Below are 19574 nucleotides of genomic sequence, written 5' to 3'. Positions count from 1 at the left end.
TACTATAATTTAACTGTTGTGAACTGCCTCAAGAGCTTCCATTTTAAAAGGCAGACTGTAAATATTTTAAATATAGCAAAACATATGTATATAAAACAAGCAATTGGTGCAGAAAAGGCCTCAAACAGATCTTAGGCCTCAAACAGATCTTCCAAATTTTACACAAGGAGTAAACTCTAGATCATAAAAATTGCTGTTAAAAGATTGGCCAGGAAGGTTTTGGCAACAAACACCAAGTGCAAATGCTGCTTTATAATTTTACTCCATTTCGGCCCCAAAATTGTTTGTCCAGCAGCCAAGGAGGAAGCCTTGAAAGTCCATAATGAAACATGTGACATTCTACATTGATTTCATATTGTGCCATTAACTATGTCCCTTAAATTCTGCTCTTGAATCAACCCATTTTTGTCCTCTGTGGTTCATCTTAAGTGTCAGAAACCTATTTCCAACACATTAAAAAATAAAGGATGGTGGCTTTAGGAAGCTCCTTCACTTATGAGCAGATTCAAACTTCCCATGGTCCTGCTTTAATTTACTGAGTAAAGTCTCTCAGCTGCTGCTCTTTACTATTCTTAACAACTTTATTAGTTTCTTAGTTGTAAGAAAACAGAGAAGGAAGAAAAAGAAAGGACCACTGCTATCAAACTGTGGTAAAGAGTATTAGCTTCTCCTAACCAGAGAATAGGTTACATATTAGCAAAATTAATTACCACAATAAAGAAACTACAATCCAATAAACAGCTACATTTCTACTGAAATCCATAGTCTTAGTACATTTACTGGTTGCTAGGTGGCAATCAGTTTCACAACTATGATTTCAAATCTTCCCTGCAATAGTTAGATTTTTAATAGTTTTCATTTTGTCAGTAACCTTTAGGGAAGAAGAAAAAACACCATTTGCTACAGCAACCTTTTAAAAACATGTTTTGAATTTACATTTCAAGAACATATCCACCCTACCTGACTCTGTCGAGATACAGGAAGACCCAATGCTGAGCCATTGTCTACATCTCCCATAAGGAAGTCTGAAACTCTGCCATGAGAACCAGAAAAAAACCAACACTCACATACTGCCTTGTCACATAGGAATGTCTATCATACTCATGGGTTAGAAAACAAAATGGTATCCCCCTTCTATACCCATTGTAGAACTATTATTTGCTATTGGCACAAAGATGCTTCAGAGGCGAACATGTTTTCCTAGACACTGAACCAACAGAACAGTGCTCCCTCCCACTAGCAGTAGAAAAAAATGTGAGACTCCTTTAGTACTGCTGTGGAAGATGAGCAGAGATCTGACACAGTTTCAAGGAACAGCCAGTAGCAAAGAAGCAATTACAGAGAAGCAGTTTCAGTAAGGGCTGGGCCAAATGACACAATTTATTTATTTATTTTTCCATTTATATCCCGCCCATCCCGTAAACGGGCTCAGGGTGGGTCACAACATTTCAATAAATACAATAAAATTTAAAACACATTAAAACATATAAAATCAACAGTCATGCTTGCTGTAGGGAGAATCCGGCCCATTGATGTAACTAGGTATGGCCAGTTATCAGTAGGTGGGAGACCGCAACCTGGGGGGGGGCATATGTGGACGCCCGCTGCCTCAGCCAAAGGCCTGGCGGAACAGCTCCATATCTTGCAGGCCCTGCGGAATTAAGATCCCACAGGGCCCTGATCGCAATAGGGAGCGTGTTCCACCAGGTGGGGGCCAGGGCGGAAAAAGCCCTTGCCCAGGCTAGAAGGACGTCCTTTGGGCCAGGGATCACCAGGAGATGTTGACTCTCAGAGCGTAACGCTCTCCGAGGCATATATGGGAAGCGGTGGTCCCTTAGGTATGTTGGTCCCAGGCCGTATAAGGCTCTGAAGGTAATTACCAACACCTTGAAGTGGATCCGGTACTCAACTGGCAGCCAATGCAGCTGACAGACCACATGCCAAATGTGAGCCCGCACAGGCGTCGATGTCAGCAGGCATGCTGCCACATTTTGTACCAGCTATAATTTCTGGATCAGCTTCAAGGGTAAGCCAAAGAACTGAAGGGGCGAGTAACACTGACCAATGAACAGTGGAGATGAGATAGAGAAGAGTCATGTGGCAACAATGGTGTACAGGAGAGACCCAGGGCCAATCCACATGTTACAAAATTCTTATTTCCCCCCCATTACCAGGGGCAGTCTTAACCACGGGGCACCTGGAATAACTACCCCACATGCAGGAGGGTGGGCTGTGGTGTGGGTCCCCCAGCTGTCATGCAGCCAGCTGCCCTAGCTACTATTCTGAAACTTCAAGCTGCAGTAGCTTCTGGGCAGCTCAATATAGGTCAGTCAGAGGACCCTCCACTCCTTTATAGCTGGTTGCCATCCTGCCTGAGTCAAGCTGCTGCCTGCAACTCCAGAGCCTCTGGAGTTGCGGGCACCAATCAGCTGTAGGGAGGTGGGCCCCCCCTCTGATCGCCATACAGCCTTTGCTGCTGCAACTCCAGAGGATCTCAAGTCACAGACAGATCAAATGAGATGTGATTATCAGCTATGAGTCAGCATTCCCTGAACTGGACTACAGGCAGACATAATGTCAGAGCACTAAGGTTCCTAAATGCTCCAGGGCCTGATTTGGCCTGAAAGCAAAGGGAGGAGCAGCTTCAGCCCTCACTCCTGTGTCCTTTTCCCAAGCCAAAATGGCCAAAAGGTCCCTATATGCTGGAGTAAATAGGGTCCCCGTAGCCATTTTGGGTCTGAAGGAAAGGTTGAAGCAACTTGCCACTGAGCCAAATCAGGCCTAGAGTGCTTGGGAACATTTATGCCCAGATAGCACTTCTGTCTGTAAGTCAGGTTGGGATGTGGTGTCTAACAGCATCAAGCTTGGGGGGGAGGGTGTATCATGCTGCCCACCACACCCAATGATTCTGGGGCCTCATCCTTGACTTTTGCACAGTGCCTTAGAATCAGCATGACAACCCTGGCCCCATGCATCCTGCTAACAGATGTGGTCTGAGAGTTTCAGTGCTCTAAACATAATTCCCAGGTGTGCACGAGCCTGATCCAGGTCAAGACTGTGGTACACTGGGAGATGTGGCATAAGCTTTCCCCCTGATCTATTTTTGCCTCAGGGCACCACTATTCTCCTCTGGGAACATGCATCACTACCCTAAGTTTCCTCAACAGAGTAAGTACTGGCTCTAGCATGTGGGGCTGAGCTTAAGGACCACCTCCATGCTCCAAATCAGGCTACCACCCGCCTAGTATTTAAGTTCTGGGGACAGAACTCCCAGACCATGTATTATTTATTGTTAGCCCATTTTTCTCTTGCAAAACAAGACACAAGTGGCTTATAAAAATGAACAATCATCAAAGATTACAGTCTCTCTCTCTCTCTCTCTCTCACACACACACACACACACACACAGACACACACACACACACACTCTCTCTCTCTCTCACACACACACACACACACACACAGACACACACACACACACACACACACACACAAACAAACAAAGGAGGAGTAGCAGCTGCTAAACAGGAGGCAGGGCTGAGGAGGAGGAAAACCTCAGCCCTTAGGAGACAAGCAGCAGATTCTGGTCAATAGGACCAGGCAGACATGTGGGGGGCATAAAGGCTTTGTAATGTGTGAATTTACCCCAAGCTACTTTAGGAAAAAGTCTGCACTGCTAAATCTTTAATACTTACACGTTTCCAAAGGTAAATGCTAATGTATCAATAGAAGAGAATATTTCACTTAAGACTTCTCGCTTGTTTTCTTCATTAACCTCCTTGAAGTTCACAGCTAAGGGAAGAAACAAAGGAAAGGCTAGTACATTTACTAAAGATGTGTTATATAAAATAAATAAATATGAACCAGATTGGGAACACATAGCACATGACTTGAGAGATGTTTGGTGCCTAGTGGTCAAATATTAAGGATGTGTACAAATATTTTTTATTTTTTTCTTTCAAGAATTTGACTTGGTATAATTAAAACTTCTGTTTACTTTTGTTTCCATTGGTTTCAATGGGAAACATTTGACTGTAACTTTTCCCATTCTTTAAAGCAGGATGAAATTGTCAGGGATCATATTCCTCAGAGGAATCATATCTGAAAGATTTTAGACAGATAGGAGAAAGTGTTCCAAAGCAATTAATTCTCTTCTGCTTGCAGAATGTGGATTGGGAGGCATCTGGCAACCTAAGGAAAGAGGAGCGTGGCAGAGTATGCACCAATTACTGTATCTAACAGCTAACCACAGGTGGACAGTGAAAGCTGCAAAACAAGGCCACCTACATACAAGGTACTCAGGAGAGGCCCCAAGTATGCAGAAAAATACCACCAGGCACCATGTTTTAGCACAGATGTAAGGCCATCTCAATACCAGGTGTCCCCTGCAGGTGACCCTGCAAAGCCACCCACCCAACAACCTGTTTTGCAACACTGAGGAAAGGGTTTCTCTCTCTTTCCCTTAGGGTAGAACACATATTACAAGTAGTTTCAGTAGCCCTGTAAACAAATCTTTAACAACTAACTGTTGCCACTGGACCTGCAGGTTCAAGAAAGGGAGAATGGCTTCTTAACTCCTTCTTCTCAAGCTGGTTTTCTGCTGAAAATAAAGCCGCTTTTATCGCATCTTGGGAAAACTCTTCTATAACCAGGGACTTTGCAAGATTCCTTCCTCACCAACTGCAGTGCACAGTAATAGAAGACTGAATGCACTACCTAGCATCTAGGGAAGAAGACTGTAGCAGGGGGTATAGTATTCATTTCCCCCTTCAATATGAAACTGTGCATGGAGCTGAAGTAGTACAAGTAAACTTTCTATGCCTATGTCTGCCTGGCTCCAAACAAAAAAGTCCCACTTGCCTTTATTTCTCCCCCACTTTGCCCACGTCTACCATGGTGCCTGTATACCAGGGCATGGAAGTAAAATCTTTGACCCTGCCTAGCAGGCAGAGTGCCAGAGAGTAGGAGAACTCAAGGAAATATGAGCCACTGTTTAGAAAGGATTGAAGTGCTCCCCAATTTATCAGGACTGTAGCCTATACTATATGTATTGTCTGTTGTCATAAATATATTCCTACTAAGTAATTTCTGCATGATTTAACATGCCATGTTTAAAAGGCTTATGCTTTGTTTCAGCTCTGTTTCAGTATTCTACAATCCAAAACGTATTGCACTGTTTACTGGATACCCCACCCTGTTGATCATATTGTGAAATCCACCTTGAGTTTCACTGAGAAAGGTAGACTATGAATAACATACGTAAAATAAATATGGAGGAAAAACTGGTCAGTGCAATGCTCTTTAATGGTAAGGTTTATATGACTCTTCCAATTTGAAAATATTTTTGTGAGTTAAATGTCTGCTGACTCACATTCCTTCCTCTAAAACACTGGATTCTGAAATAGACATTCATGTGAAAGAACAGACAGAACTTTGATTATCAACTATTAATCTTCCATGCTGGATTCTTTATAATGGATATACAAATAAACAAACAATTTTTCAGTTGAGGTTTTGATTAGGTAATATCCAAATACATGTCAACGCACCTAGAGGTCTAAGGACAGCCCATAGGCATCCAAAATATTCAGAACAGCTATACTGAAGACGTGACTAAATGTAATCTCAGCATTTCTGAAACCTACTGTACGCACTGAACCTCATTTTTATGAAGTCCTAACTCATACAAAAGTACCATAATGTTGGGCTGATATGTCTTATTTAGTGCTTATAAAGCTCTTATGATTATCTTACTAAAAAACTTTGTACAGAATTCTGAAGCTGATGTAAGGCAAGCAAGAATAGATTTCTTAACACAAAAGAGGTACAGTCATGTCCATCCCCTCCCAATGAGGAAGTAGACAAGATGCTGAGCAACCCATGAATAGATCTTTGAAGCATTCATAGAAAGGGAAACAGCAGCTATGTGAGGCCTCACTTGGCAGACTGGGCCCACTGGGAAGGGGCAGACAGGGGTTACCACACTGTTTCACTGATCAAAAAACTCACTTCTTGCATGTTCTTATTCCAAAAGGGAAAATAGACAGGCACCTGTCTTTTCTCTCTTCTGGGACTACCAGGGCTATTTTTGGGCAGGAACAGAGTTCCTGCTGGCTCCCAAGTTGGCCACGCCCAGCAGGAACTCATTACCATAATAGGCCACACCCAACAGCAGAAACTCATTAGGATTGGCTACATTAGGGGTGTGTGGCCTAACATGCAAAGGAGTTCCTGCTACAAAAAAGCCCTGGGTTTTGACAACAAACAAAGTAAACAGAAAAAGAAGCAAAAGGTTGGTGTGGCTGGATGATCACCCTTTTTTTTTTTTTACATTCAGCTTACATCCCGCTCGAACCCCTCCCACGGGGTCTCTGAGCGGCTTACATATTCCTGCTGTTGGGTGTGGCCTATTATGCTAATGAGTTCCTGCTGGGCTTTTTCTACAAAAAGAGCCCTGGGGGCTACCATCATGTTGAGTGGAGTTGGTTGCAAAGTACTTTGGGGGAATTAAATCTTCTATTACTGCACACTGAGTGCAGGGCTGTTTCCCTCTACAGAAAGCTGGGGCGGGGGAAGTGGCTCATAGATTTCCCAGCATACTGTCTTGTTTGGCGTTCAGAGACAAGGACAAACCAGGGTGATTCTACACAGCAATCATTTTGCATGGCTGAAGGATCAATTTACTACATTCTTCTAGGAGAGAAAGTGAAATGGGGATTTCATGCAGCATTTAGTATAGTGGAATATTCACTAAACAAATACATCCTCATGTGCAAGAACCTCACATGCAAGGAACCTCCCTGAATTTTTCCTTCTGTTCCTTCTGCACAGCCTATTTACTTCCTGTCCTCTCAAGATACTGAGGAACAAATGGTTAATTGCCCTCGCCCTCCCAGGAGCAGGTAGATTTTTTACTTTGCACCAAGCTAAAGTCACTACTCATTAGAGTGTTTTGGTTTATAATAATATTGTGATTGCAAAATTATAATTGTTATAAAAATCAGTGGCTTTGAACAATTACAGAGGGCAAGGCAGAACTTCATACAAAAACACACACAACACGATATGATAATTTACAGATGGCTCGTGAATGCCCAAGAACCAGTCAGCTGCAAGAGAGAAAAGAACTAATTAAGCTGGAAGCAGACATATTTTTCAAAGGACAGCAAAGGCCCAGGAATCCTCAACAGCACACTGGCCACACCTTAACAGCCCTGCAGTGTAATTGTATTTAAAATTTAAAATCATGGAATGCAAGAGACAGAACACATCATTACCTGAACTAGTCACAAAATAATATTGAATGAATTGTGGTAGTTCCAGACTAAACAGCTAATGGAGAACCAACCTGGCAGCAGAGCAAAGCACGAACATCTTAATTCACCACTCAGTGAGACTTTGCTACCTAGGAAGGTGAATTCCAGCTAAATTTATGTCAGAAACTATGTCAAAATCCTTACTGGCTATTTTGTTACATTTTCAGAATGTACAAAAATAGGTTTTCTAAATAGGAATAAAACTACTCCCATTACAAGAGCAGGTAGTTAATATAAAGATTAGTGACCCAGGAAGGACTTCTTCATGGAAGGGCTGAAATTTAACATGGAAGGATTGACATTTGGTATTTTAAGCAATGGCTTATATATGCCACCATGGTTACATGAGAAAAACTTTCCCATCTCCAGTTGTGCAAAGGATAGGCAGAATCAGAGCTCAATGCCCACTTCCTTCCATACACTGTCTGAAGAAGGCAAAAGGGAAAAACACTTCAGTCAGAATTTCAGATAGCTGGGATGAAGCATATTTGATGGAAACCTCTGCTCAAAATGTTTAAGTCAAGTCCTTTTATTGCATTGACTCAAAGTCATAGCAAACAACAGACACAGAATTATAAAATCACAACTGTTACATTGCCAGCTATACTATAAAATTCATTTACAAAGTTTAATTCCATAATCTCTTCCATAATAAGAAACTATACCGTAACATAACAAAAATTATATTAACATAACAAAACTATTCATCAGTAGGACTTACATCAAGAGATCTTAACTTTATCTTAGTCTTAACAACCATGGCAATAAATTTTGCCATTTGCAATGTTATCCATTTATTTCTATCTGCCAACAGTGTCACAAATTTATTCAAATCTGATCTCCCCGGCAATTATAATAAGATATTTCCAAGTTATCTTTCCTGCTCCTCTGTAAACCTAGGCCACCAAAAGGTCACATGGGCCAGAACTTCGACAGATCTATGATCATAAGACCAAACTCGTTCATCAAATGGAGTCCTATTATAGTGTTCCTTCACTATTGACAGTATGCAGGAACAGTTTAAAGGGAGAGAAAGAAGTTGCTTGTACAAAGAAACTGATCTCACAAGGTACTAGTAACTCAAAATCTGCTTGAGAACTCACATCCAGTAGTCTGTGTTTAATTAACTGTCTGGATACAAGGGATCAGAACTCCTTAGGTATTCCTCTGAAAATCCTAATTTAGCCACTAAAGACAATATCTGGGAGCTTCATGACTTTCATCTCCTCATAGGTCAAAGTTACAAAAGTTGATGACAGGGAGATGTTCAGCCAAAAATTAATAGCAATTTTATAAATTAATGTCACTATTGGGGTTAAAGATAACTCTGATCTGATAATAACTGATGATGTTGAATTGGGTACTCCCAACAACATGTGTGCAAATTTATTTGCTATGAATTCTAATGGGTATAAATTCCCAAATCCCCAAATTGGGGCACCATATAACAACTGAGGGAGTACTTTTGACTTAAAAATTTGCAACTTAGGAGACACCAATGAAACTGCAAAGTTGCTAACACTAGAAATAGGAAACCTGTGCAGAATAACTTTATTTCCCACAAGACCACATGTGTAAAGAATTATAGCTTCCTGCCAGGTGTCTAAACATAAATATATAACCCAAAGCAATAAATGTTGTAAGCTAGATGTTCGCCTAGACTTCCTTTGTGAAAGGAAAAGTTTTTCCTCATAAATTAATACAAACTATATTCTGGGACTTTAGCTAAGCAGCCCTGTATCGCACAGACCAGTTTTCATAAAGCAGACTAAAGCAACTGCAGAAAGGGGGGGGGAGGGGAGAGGGAGAGGGAGAGGGAGCGGGAGCTTCTCAGGGGCTGCTCCTCCTCTTTTGGGGGGAGAAGGAGAGAGAGAGAGAGAGAGAGAGAGAGAGAGAGAGAGAGAGAGAGAGAGAGAGAGCGCTACAAGCTTACTTATAATACTCAGGCTGCACAAAAAATTTCACCCTCAAGAAAAGCTACCTACAGAATTGTACAGCTCACTTAAATGTTTAAGGAGCATATGTATTCCTTACACTCAACATTTATGTAACCAAAGATATTAGCATTAATTAATTTCAACAGTAAGATGGAAGCCCTATGTTTTTAGTTTGATACAAATGACAAGTTGCTTCACTCACTTCCAAACAAAGTGGGAATTGTGTTAATTTTTATATTTATATACACCTGTGTATCCCCATAAAATACAAAATACAAGACTCCTACCTTCTTTCCAAAACACTTTCATCCAAAGATTCCAAGCGCCTTCCTTCTAACATTCACTGAAACAATTGATATTACTCAACATCAGCTTTGAACACAGTCTTTCCCCAGGACATCCTGGCTGTGCACAATAGCACTGACAACAATGACTGTTAGTACTATTTCCATGTCTGGAAATGGCAACTATCTAGGCAGCTACACTTAAATGAGCACGCAGCTTGATGGAAATAGGAAAGACTAATGTAAGCACATTCGGCCAACCAAGATCATTTAAAACACACAGTCGATGAATGTACAGAAATCAGGACATCAGCCTGAAATTTGCCAAACAAATTTTACAGCTGGAATTAGATAATTCCAAATCATGCACTGTACAACATTTCCAAATTAACTGTATTCTTTTCAGTGCCTTAAGAGTATCACTACTTGAGCTACTAAGGGCTAAACTACACATCTGTGTTTTTAAACAGCTGGGTCCAGGTTCCCAGATTCAAATCAGGCTTCACTGCAGTCACATTCCCTCTATGAGCCCCGAAGGGCTTTACGATCTGCCAGTCAACATCCTCTTGTGGTCCCTGCACTCAGGGATGTCCGTCTCACCTCGACTAGAGCCGGGGCTTTTTCAGACTTGGCCCCTGCCTGGTGGAATGAGCTCCCATACAAGATCAGGGCCCTATGGGACCTTTTACAGTTCCGCAGGGCCTGCAAGATGGAGCTCTTCTGCCAGGCTTTTAACTAGGGTGATGGACGTCCCTCCTTCCTTTCTGGGCCTCCTCTCAGCGGGTCAGAACTGCATACCAAAGATGACATCTGTGAGGCCTTACCGGATAAAGGATAGTGCTGTATTTTATTGTTGTTTTGTGTTAATTTTTGTATATCGTATTTTTATCAAATCTAATGCAACCCACCCTGAGCCTGCTATGCGGGGAGGGTGAGATAGAAGTCGAATAAGTTTAAAAAAAACCAACAACAAAGCAGGTGGAGTATTCTGCGCACACGGAGCAGCAAAAATGGGGAAATAACCCCTCCCCCCAGCACTGCTACAGCATGGGGAAAATGGCCGGGGGGGGGGGAAGCAAGAGCCCCTCCTTCCTCCGTAGCAGCATTCCAAGCCCACTGAAGCTTTCTTTTATTTTAAAAAAACCCTGTTCCTTGCAGCAGCTGTGTGGCTGCGGGAGAGCCCAGATCCAGCTCTTTAAAAACCTGAATGTGTAGTTTGGCCCTAAACGGTACTGCATATTGCTACTGTAATTTGATTACTACTTGTTCAAAATGAAAAATACACTAAGCAGGCATTTTGAGGGTTTCTTTGTAGCTTCAAACTCTGTAATCTAAGACACCAAAGTACTTCCACTCCCCATAATTACAGTTTTTTTAAAAAAACTGCACACATGGACAGGATATTTTGGAGGGAAAAACAGATACGAATAATGAAAAGAGCATACAGGGAGTGGCAAGGCTGTGGAATTACTAATTTTGAAATAAACCACAAACCTCATATTGCTATGTCAAGCCCAGTGTCAAATTCTTTGCAAAGTTTAGTTTTGCAATTTGTTAGCTTAGGACTTCACACCAGATTGTTGAAATGATTAAATCCTTTTGATGCTGCAACGTGAATGCTCTCAGGAACCGAGCTGAAGTTTAATTCACCCTCCCCATCAGAACTTTCCCACACCTTTCTATTTTTACACAGTAATCATAACAGACACTTAGGCAAACCAAATGAGAACACGCACACTTTCTTGTACTTGATTTTGTTTTTATTTCCACTAAGCTTATTACTTCAAGAAAATGTTTTTCCAGTACCTGCTATTTTCAAGTATCTAAAATGCATCACTTAATTTCTATGAACTAATTACAAATTAGGATTACAAATTACATTTAAACACAAATTGAGGTAGGTTTTTTTTAATGAGGACTGATCAGAATTTAGCAACACTGTGCAAGGTTCCAAGTTCTCTAGAATGCCTTTCCAGGTTCTATGTTAAAGTCTGTAGACAGTCCCCTGCAAACAATCTGGCAAGGTTATCACTTATTTTGAAACAAATCACTTCAGCAGTACCAGAACCAGGGAATGTGTTGAATTCCAGTTACTGTTGTTTTGATTAAACTGAATAAAACTTGGCATTCCAACACACCAATACACTTAATTTTCAACATGGCCCATCTGCAGATATTTAACTCCATGGATCAGGGCTATGTAGAGAGAAAACAGATATTGTTAGAAACTTGTGGGACCTCCCAGGTTTACAGAAAGAGCTGAAGTTTTTAAAAAAAGAAATGGAAAGGGAGTTTAAATATTCCCGAAGGAATACTGTCTGCGCTCCAAGAGCTGCGGTGGGCATATGCAGGAAATGGAGGTGGATGGAGGGGAGCGCTGCAGCCACCTCAGCAAGAGAGGTGGGAGTGGTGACAGTGCCACTGGCGCAGCAGGCTGAGGAAGAACAGGAACTGCCACACTTTCATCTACAGCTGAGGTGATGGAGATGTAAAAGTGGGAACAGGAGGGAGTGGGAGCAACCCCTGCCACCACACCAGCCCCACTATCTCTCTCAGGGGGGAAATGAACAGGAACAAGCATTGCCCCTGTTCACCTGCTCTGGTGCTGAGGCTGCTACTGCCAGCCCCTCCTACTGCAGGACTGGCAGAGGAACAGGAGCTGCTGCCACTGCCCGCCCCAACTGCATGAACCACATGGGCCGCTGGGGTGTGTGCGGGGGAGCAGCAGTAGCACTACATCCGGGTGAGCTGGTGGACAAGTGGAAGGGAAGGATGGGATATTCCCCACTCCCCTGCAAGTCTTGCAGGTCCCAGCTTGCCCTTAGTAAATGGTAAAACTAAATGACAATCAGGGAGCAGTTGCCAGTTGTAGAGAAATAATACTAGTTTCAGGACACAGTTTCCACACTTTTCATTTTCCTACCTTGAACTTTATTCAGCGTTCCCCCCAAAATGCTGATGAACTTTGTACATCTAATGACAAACCAACTCTACAGCATACATACCAGTTACCAAATTATCAACCTAATCACATATGGCAAAATTTCTGCTACGCACAGTTGGGTTTTTTATTTTTCAATTATGGTTCTCTAAATACACATTTTCCCTACTGTGTAAGATGTATCAGTTCTGAATATGATTTAAAACTAATGTAGCTGGAACACTAAACACAGGTCCTCAATTCCCAGTTTTTAACAAAGGGATAATATTGGTCACACTGATATGACCGATCAGCCACTTATTGCTAAAAGAAGCATTGTGATAGGTAATAGAAGTGAATGGCCTGTAAAGAAGTAAATTTCTCATTCTATAAAGAAGCCAACTTGTATCAAAGCTTCTCACTCAATGCTAAACATAACTCCTCTTCACCCCCTCTTGGGACCTCGACCAGTAATAATTCAGATGAAATCATTTGCAAGATAGATGAATTTGAGAATATGTTAATCTGGCTACATATGTCAGTTAAATCACTTATACCACAACCTCTATTAGAAACAAACAATCCTCAGAAGGGAAATGAGGAAGAAAAGCCTCTGATCCAAGGATTAACCAAGCCTCCAGTTATTCCTGTCAAGAACTGTGTACCCATGTTATATGACAATCTTCTAAACTGTGATACCGAACTGGACTGCTTACTCACTGATGATAGTCAGTCAGTCAGTCAGTCAGTCAGCCTTTATTGGCATAAAACAATACCTTAAAAGAGGATTTCTATAAAAATATACATATAAAACCATATCACTGATGATACTATAAACCCTTCAGTAGCAGTTGCTAACACACAGGAAAAGTCTGAATGACTGAATATACAATTGCATCCAGTGACAGACCATGCCTCATTGCTGTTCAGCACAGGAAAACATGATCTCATGGGTGAAACATCTACACCATTCACTTTAAATTCTATTAATTGACTATACAAAGGATCTGGAAGTATCAGAGCTATTTCCTGGAATATAGCTGGGTAGCATTCTAAAATTGTGGACAACAGCTTTGAACAATATTTAAGAAAATTCGACATTATCTTCCTCAAAGAAACATGGTGTCTGGACCCTTCGTCACCTTCTTTACAAGGCTTTCACTCCTTTGCTTTACCAGCTATTAAAACTGGCCCACTTGGGATGGCCAGAGGTGGTGTCGTGACTTTTATATCTGATGATATAGATGGAGAAACCCAGCTATTGCTTTGGTCTGACTCTAAGTACCTTCAGGTCATTCACATTTCTAGTAAACAACTGGGACATATCCTTTGCATCATTGTTTACATACCACCATGTAAGTGCTAGTGGGGGACTTTAACACCAGAGAGGACCAGGCTATTAACAGCTTTATCAGAAAGGAACAAATCAAACTGGAGGACTTATGGTATCTCTTGTGGTCTCCCTTGGATGGAGTTTTGAATAAGAGTGGTGTTTACCTCACGAACCTGGCTTTCAGATTTGGTTGACACTGAATATGATGATTCTAACAGGTTTTATACCTTTTTAAGCTGTAACGGAGCTAGTGCCATTGATTATACCTTGGTTTCCTCATCTCTTTTAACTAGGATTCAGCATTTTGACATACACAATAGACCTGAGTGATCATTTGCCCCAGTTTATACTTTTTTCTACACTGATTACACTTTCACTCATGCTACAATATAATAATGCAGGTCATAGTCTAGACAAACAACATCTTTAGTCTAGACAATAAAATTAAAACTCTTCTCAACTCTCAGAAATTAATGGAATTGAGAAACCACATGAACTCACCTAACATTGATATTTTTGATATCTTTGCAAATATTATTTTCATGCTGAATCCTTATCTAACCACAATTAGAAAAACTAACCAGGGCTATAAGAAAGACTTGGTACAACCAGAAATGTAGACTCATGAGGCAATCCTTGCGTACACTCAGAATAGCTAGGTCTGATAATTTAGTTCAACTACTGTCTCAGTTCCATTCCCATATAAGCAGCTCCTGAAGAGGAAAAAACTCTCCTACTGCAAATCACAGTGGGAAGATTTGGGTCTCTCCATCATACCAAAAAATGACAAGAGGTTTCGGGAATTCATAGCTTCAGACACCCAAGTTAGTAATTTTAACACCGATGCACTCATTCCAGCAGAAATGTGATCATTTCCCTCCCTCTCTATAGTAACATCCAAACTGAGTCACTTTCCAAGTATCCAGTACAGATTTAGACCCTCTTCCAACCTGGGATCCAATTTTAGCCTCAGAATGTAGTCAGCTGATTACCTAAGGGGCAAGGTGTCAAAGTTACTGGGGAAGATTTGGCCACCTGAGGCATTAAGATGAATGCTTATTGGTGGTGCTCAATTTTAGTTAGACTTTTCTCGGAAATTGATTATACCAGTATTATTCCCTCCAGCTGGAAACAAGTATTATAATTCCTATTTATAAAAAGGGCAATAGGCAAGACCCTGCTAATTATTGCCCTATTAGTCTTTTGGATATTCCTCCTAAATTATATATATGCCATCTTTTATTCAGCTTGGACGATTGGGCAGAATCATCAAAGCTTTTCAATCCTGAACGAGCAGGTTTCCATAATGGCCATAGCAAAATTGTTTGCTGTTTGACATTGAAGGCCCTGATTCACAAATACACCAAAAACTATAGAAGACGTTGTATTTGTTGAACTCACTTCAGCCTTTGACTCTATTGAGAAATCAAAACTATGAGACAAACCTGATAAAACAAACATTGATAGAAGGCTTTTTAGGATATTGAGGGAAGCGGGGAACTACATTCCAACCTCACAGTCAGGGTAAGACTGGATTCACATGGCCCTCTTACAGACCCTAACCCATTAAGGAAGGGTGCAAAACAAGGTTGTTTGTTGCCCCCTTTCTATTTAATTTTTATATCAATTATTTTGCCCAGGCCATGTAATCTGACCAGGCGGTGGCAGTGCGGCGCTACGACTCAAAGCAGCCCAGGAAGAACTAACGTCATCAAGCCAAGCCGAAATGAATGCTGCCCGGAACACGACTGAAGCCTACAGCTAAACAAAATCCCCGTCAGCTGCAAATGTGTGCTATTTAAAGAATTATATGTTGTCCTCCCTTACCCCTATCATTGTTAGTCCCTTGTGAAAACATGTGTAACTGTAAATCGCTCAGAGCCAGCAGCTCTGCAGGATTGAGCGATCAATAAATTGAAAGGATTATTATTATTCCCAGGACTTTTTACCCTTCATTGGCTGGTTGGGTATGGCAATCATGTCCTTTATCCAAATTGGGCTCAGAAGGAGACTAATTAGGCTGGCTGATTACTGTGATAGAGAGGAATTAAGAATTAATTATAATAAAATAAAAATCATAGTTTTTGGAAATAGATCCAAGCATAGATGGACTATTAATGCTCATGAAATAGAACAATGCCTCTTTAAACATCTAGGCACAGTATTTCATGGGTCTCTATCTTGGCAGGCACATCTTAATGCCAATTTATTAACTGTCCGCTGTACACTGGGAGCTATCTTAATTTTTTTCTTTTCAAAGGGTGGCCAGCTAATGAATAGGCCCACCCCTTAACATATTCCAGGGCAAGGTTATCATGCAATTTTTGTATGGGGCTGAAATATGGGGGTGGAACAAGAAAATACTCGACCAGCTTGAACAACTTTTTAAGGAAAATCTTGGGTCTCCCTCAGGGAACTCCTGCTGCACACTTAAGGTTAGAAGTTGGACAACCATCTATTATAACAAGAGTCCACCTGAGACTATTAAAATATTATAAGAAACTTGACAGTATTTCCAAAGATCATTTGGTAAAATATTGTTTTTTGGAATTACAAGGAAGGGAATCAGTGGTCTGATTTGCTGTCCCCTATTCTGCAGTTATACTCCTTGCCCTCTTTAGAGGCTGTAAAGCTTTGGGACTCAAACAAATTTGTAACTGGCTTTTTGAAAAAGATGCCCTTCGTGATATCGATATGGCCCAACAATCTAAATTTTCTTGGTGGTATCCTCGGGTTAAGAAAAACAAATTCTTCTCTCATTACTTAGCTGACCTTTCCAATATTACATTAAGAGGTGATGCAAGAGATATTGAGAACTAAAATACCATTCTTGCCTGAAATATTATTACTAAACATATTTCCAAAGGACTTTGATAAAGGCAATAGATATTTGATAGTACATCTATCTACGGCGGCAAGAATACTATATGCAAAATATTGGAAACAAATGGAAGCACCAAAGAAGCAAGAGTATGTGAATAAACTGTTTGAGACGGCGGAAAATGATAAACTGTCATCGTTGATGAGAGGGACAACAGACCCAACATTTCAAAAGACGTGGAAAAAACTGTATGACTGGTACAATATAAATGCATAATTCAAAGTAATGAAATTTTTGGTAGGATTAATCTCTTTTAGTTAAATAGAACTAAAAGTTACACTGGAGAATATGAGGGCCTCATTATGGTTTACTGAACATCTACAGGGAAGAATACATAAGCAGTGCCAGGTACAGGTCAAACCATCTGTATTATTTGATGTTGCACTATGAAGCAATTTGACTATTTACAATTCATATCCACCAGCACAAGCCCAAGGGGCTCCCATCCTCTTACCTTTTACTTTTGCAATGACTGTTCCTGCAGCACTGAGAAGGTCAACCGAGTTGAGACTTGGGTGTTTGCTAATTATTGCCTTTAGAACTCGCAGCAGCTCACCCAAACGTTCATGAACAACATGATGGAGACAATCTGGATTTTCTGGGGAGGGAAATTAAAATTGTTAATAGCTGTGACAAGCAGTATGCTTACAAAATCATAAATTCTTGACTAAGAAGAGAAAAAGAGTGAGATCATTAAGAAAATATGATTTTTTAAATGTGTAAATTTAAAAAAGTTCCAAATGCAGTTTAGACACAAAAATAATACAAAACCAGAATAGTTATATAAATTTCAGAAATAAAATACTGCTCATTTTTGAAAACAAGGGACCAAAGCTCTCAGAATTACTAGCGTTAGATGGTTTCAAAAGAAAATATGATTTATGAAAATGAAGTTAAGTGTAGCATTCAAAATAAAACTAAATCTCACTGAAGTCAAAGTGAAAGAACAGTGATTAGGCCATTTATTTCTATGGCACTTTGGTGACCATGCAACTAATTTTCTTTGAACTGTACTCACAGACACAAAACAAAAGCATTTATAACAAATGTTGTTTCTAAAAGAGCAGTCAAAATCTCGATATTTAGTCACACAGCTTATGTTGGTTTCCAAAAATAATACTTTGATGTTTAAGTAGGAAAATTCAATCTTTAATACACATCTTTGAAATGTTAATACATATGGTCAATTTTGAGCACATAGTCAGAATGCAAGACAGCAAAGAAATATGGTTGATTTAGAAGTATCATAGTGAAGTGAATAAATTCAAATATTACCTCAACAATGCATAAATCAGAATGGCATTTGGGAAGTCACACTTTTATCCTGAACTGTATCATAGGCTTGTTGTGAGTATAATACATAGGTTGCTTAACTACAACGGCTGTTGTCCAAATAGTCAACTGTGCAATCACAGTGACGGTCTTTGAACTTGCACATAGCAGAAACTACTATCACTAGCATTTAGATGTGAAAGTTTCTCAGCTCAGAGACACAGCTGCCATAGTACATGACCAAGGGAGAGGAGTCACTCCTTCCTGCTCAGTTCCTTTCAAAGTGTAAGAGTCCACTGGAACACCCACTGCAGGGAAATCATGTGGGTCATGTAAAGGCACAGATGATCGTGTAACAACAGTTACAAGAAGGCAAGCTTCTAGATTCTTTTGAGCATCTCAAGTCTTCTTACTGAGGAGGTCAGCCTACCTCAAAGAGCAAGTCTTCTATGCACACTTCAGCCTCAAGTTGCAAAGTGGTAGTGCAGAGACACACATTATGGCAATGGCAGCAACAGTTTTTGCTCTATGTTATGCTACAAGACAACATGTTTCTGTCTACTGTCCTGTAAACTGCAGTGTCTAATCTCTAAAGATGGACAGCCATTTGTTTCACCATGTCAGAGAGATGATCAAGAATGGGGGAAGATTTTCACAGAAAGTGCTGGTAGCATGCCATATACACAAGGTAATCTGCCACCTTAAAAGAGACAGCAGCAAATCTCCCCATACAATCCAACTTTTATCCTCCTTTATCAGTAAGGGCCAGTTGGGAAAGTTACCTCCCTGTTCCCTGTGAACCTTCAAGTACTAAAGAACTGAGTGGAATTTTCAATCCTCTTCTTGAAGCCTGCATACATTTCTCAATCCTTTTGGACATTAACAGGGTTGATACAGGCTTGAGCCAAGCATCTTTTGCCAACCTCTGCAAAGACAGCAGCAGTGGGAGTGAAACAGGCACTGATGATCCCAAAAACTGGATCTGACTGCTGAAGACACCGATATGTGATTTGTAAACCCAGTGTAATTGGCAAAGAAATAATGTGTTTATAGTACAGCCTAGTGGCTTTAATGGCTTAAGGCCAGAAATTATATTAGGTGAGGAATTCAATGCTTTATCAGAGTCATCAGTATGTGATGAGGAAGAACATTCCTTCTAGTTGGAATGACTGGATGCTGAAGTATTCCAACAAGAGCATGGGGAAAGCTGCTGTTCAGCATCTGTGCTGATGGCAAGTGAGCAGATTGTTGTGCAAGTGGCAAGGAGGAGACTCCATTTGTGAGAAATTGGAAGAGGGATCCAAAACTGGAGATTACATCATCACAAGGGATAACTGTGCTGGAATGGCCTCAAGGGGAAAGGAAGTTGTCCTGTGTGACGGACTTCACTGCCCTTCAGCTATTTGTTCTTAAAAGCTCTTAAAAGTGCTGTACAAACAACTGAACAACAAACAGCTGAAGGGATGTGAAGGGTTAATTCTTCACAGAAACAGAGAGCCTTGAGTTATAGGCTGCTCTAAGCAATCTGATTGGTTCAATCTGCTCCAAGCATCAGCTGAGCTGCACACTGAGGAGAGAGTCCTGCCTTGACTGAGTTGAGTTTGATTTCAGCCTTAGCTGAGAGCAGTTTT

General features: G+C 40.8%; 1 protein-coding gene across 1 annotated transcript in view; it reads right to left on the bottom strand.

Annotated features, from left to right (window-relative positions):
- Positions 1–19574, bottom strand: part of ARHGAP29 (Rho GTPase activating protein 29) — a 78951-nt gene that overhangs the window by 23034 nt on the left and 36343 nt on the right. The window contains exons 3-5 of the mRNA XM_015413364.1: positions 17126–17269; positions 3696–3792; positions 961–1033 (exon numbers count right to left, since the gene is read on the bottom strand). Coding sequence (XP_015268850.1) covers positions 961–1033; positions 3696–3792; positions 17126–17269 — 314 coding nt within the window. The remainder of the gene's footprint in view (positions 1–960; positions 1034–3695; positions 3793–17125; positions 17270–19574) is intronic.

The sequence above is a fragment of the Gekko japonicus genome, unplaced genomic scaffold, assembly GCF_001447785.1.
Source record: "Gekko japonicus isolate JY-2015 unplaced genomic scaffold, Gekko_japonicus_V1.1 scaffold70, whole genome shotgun sequence".
NCBI lineage: Eukaryota > Metazoa > Chordata > Lepidosauria > Squamata > Gekkonidae > Gekko > Gekko japonicus.
The sequence above is the reverse complement of the archived record's forward strand: the minus strand, read 5'-3'. Positions and strand labels throughout refer to the sequence as shown.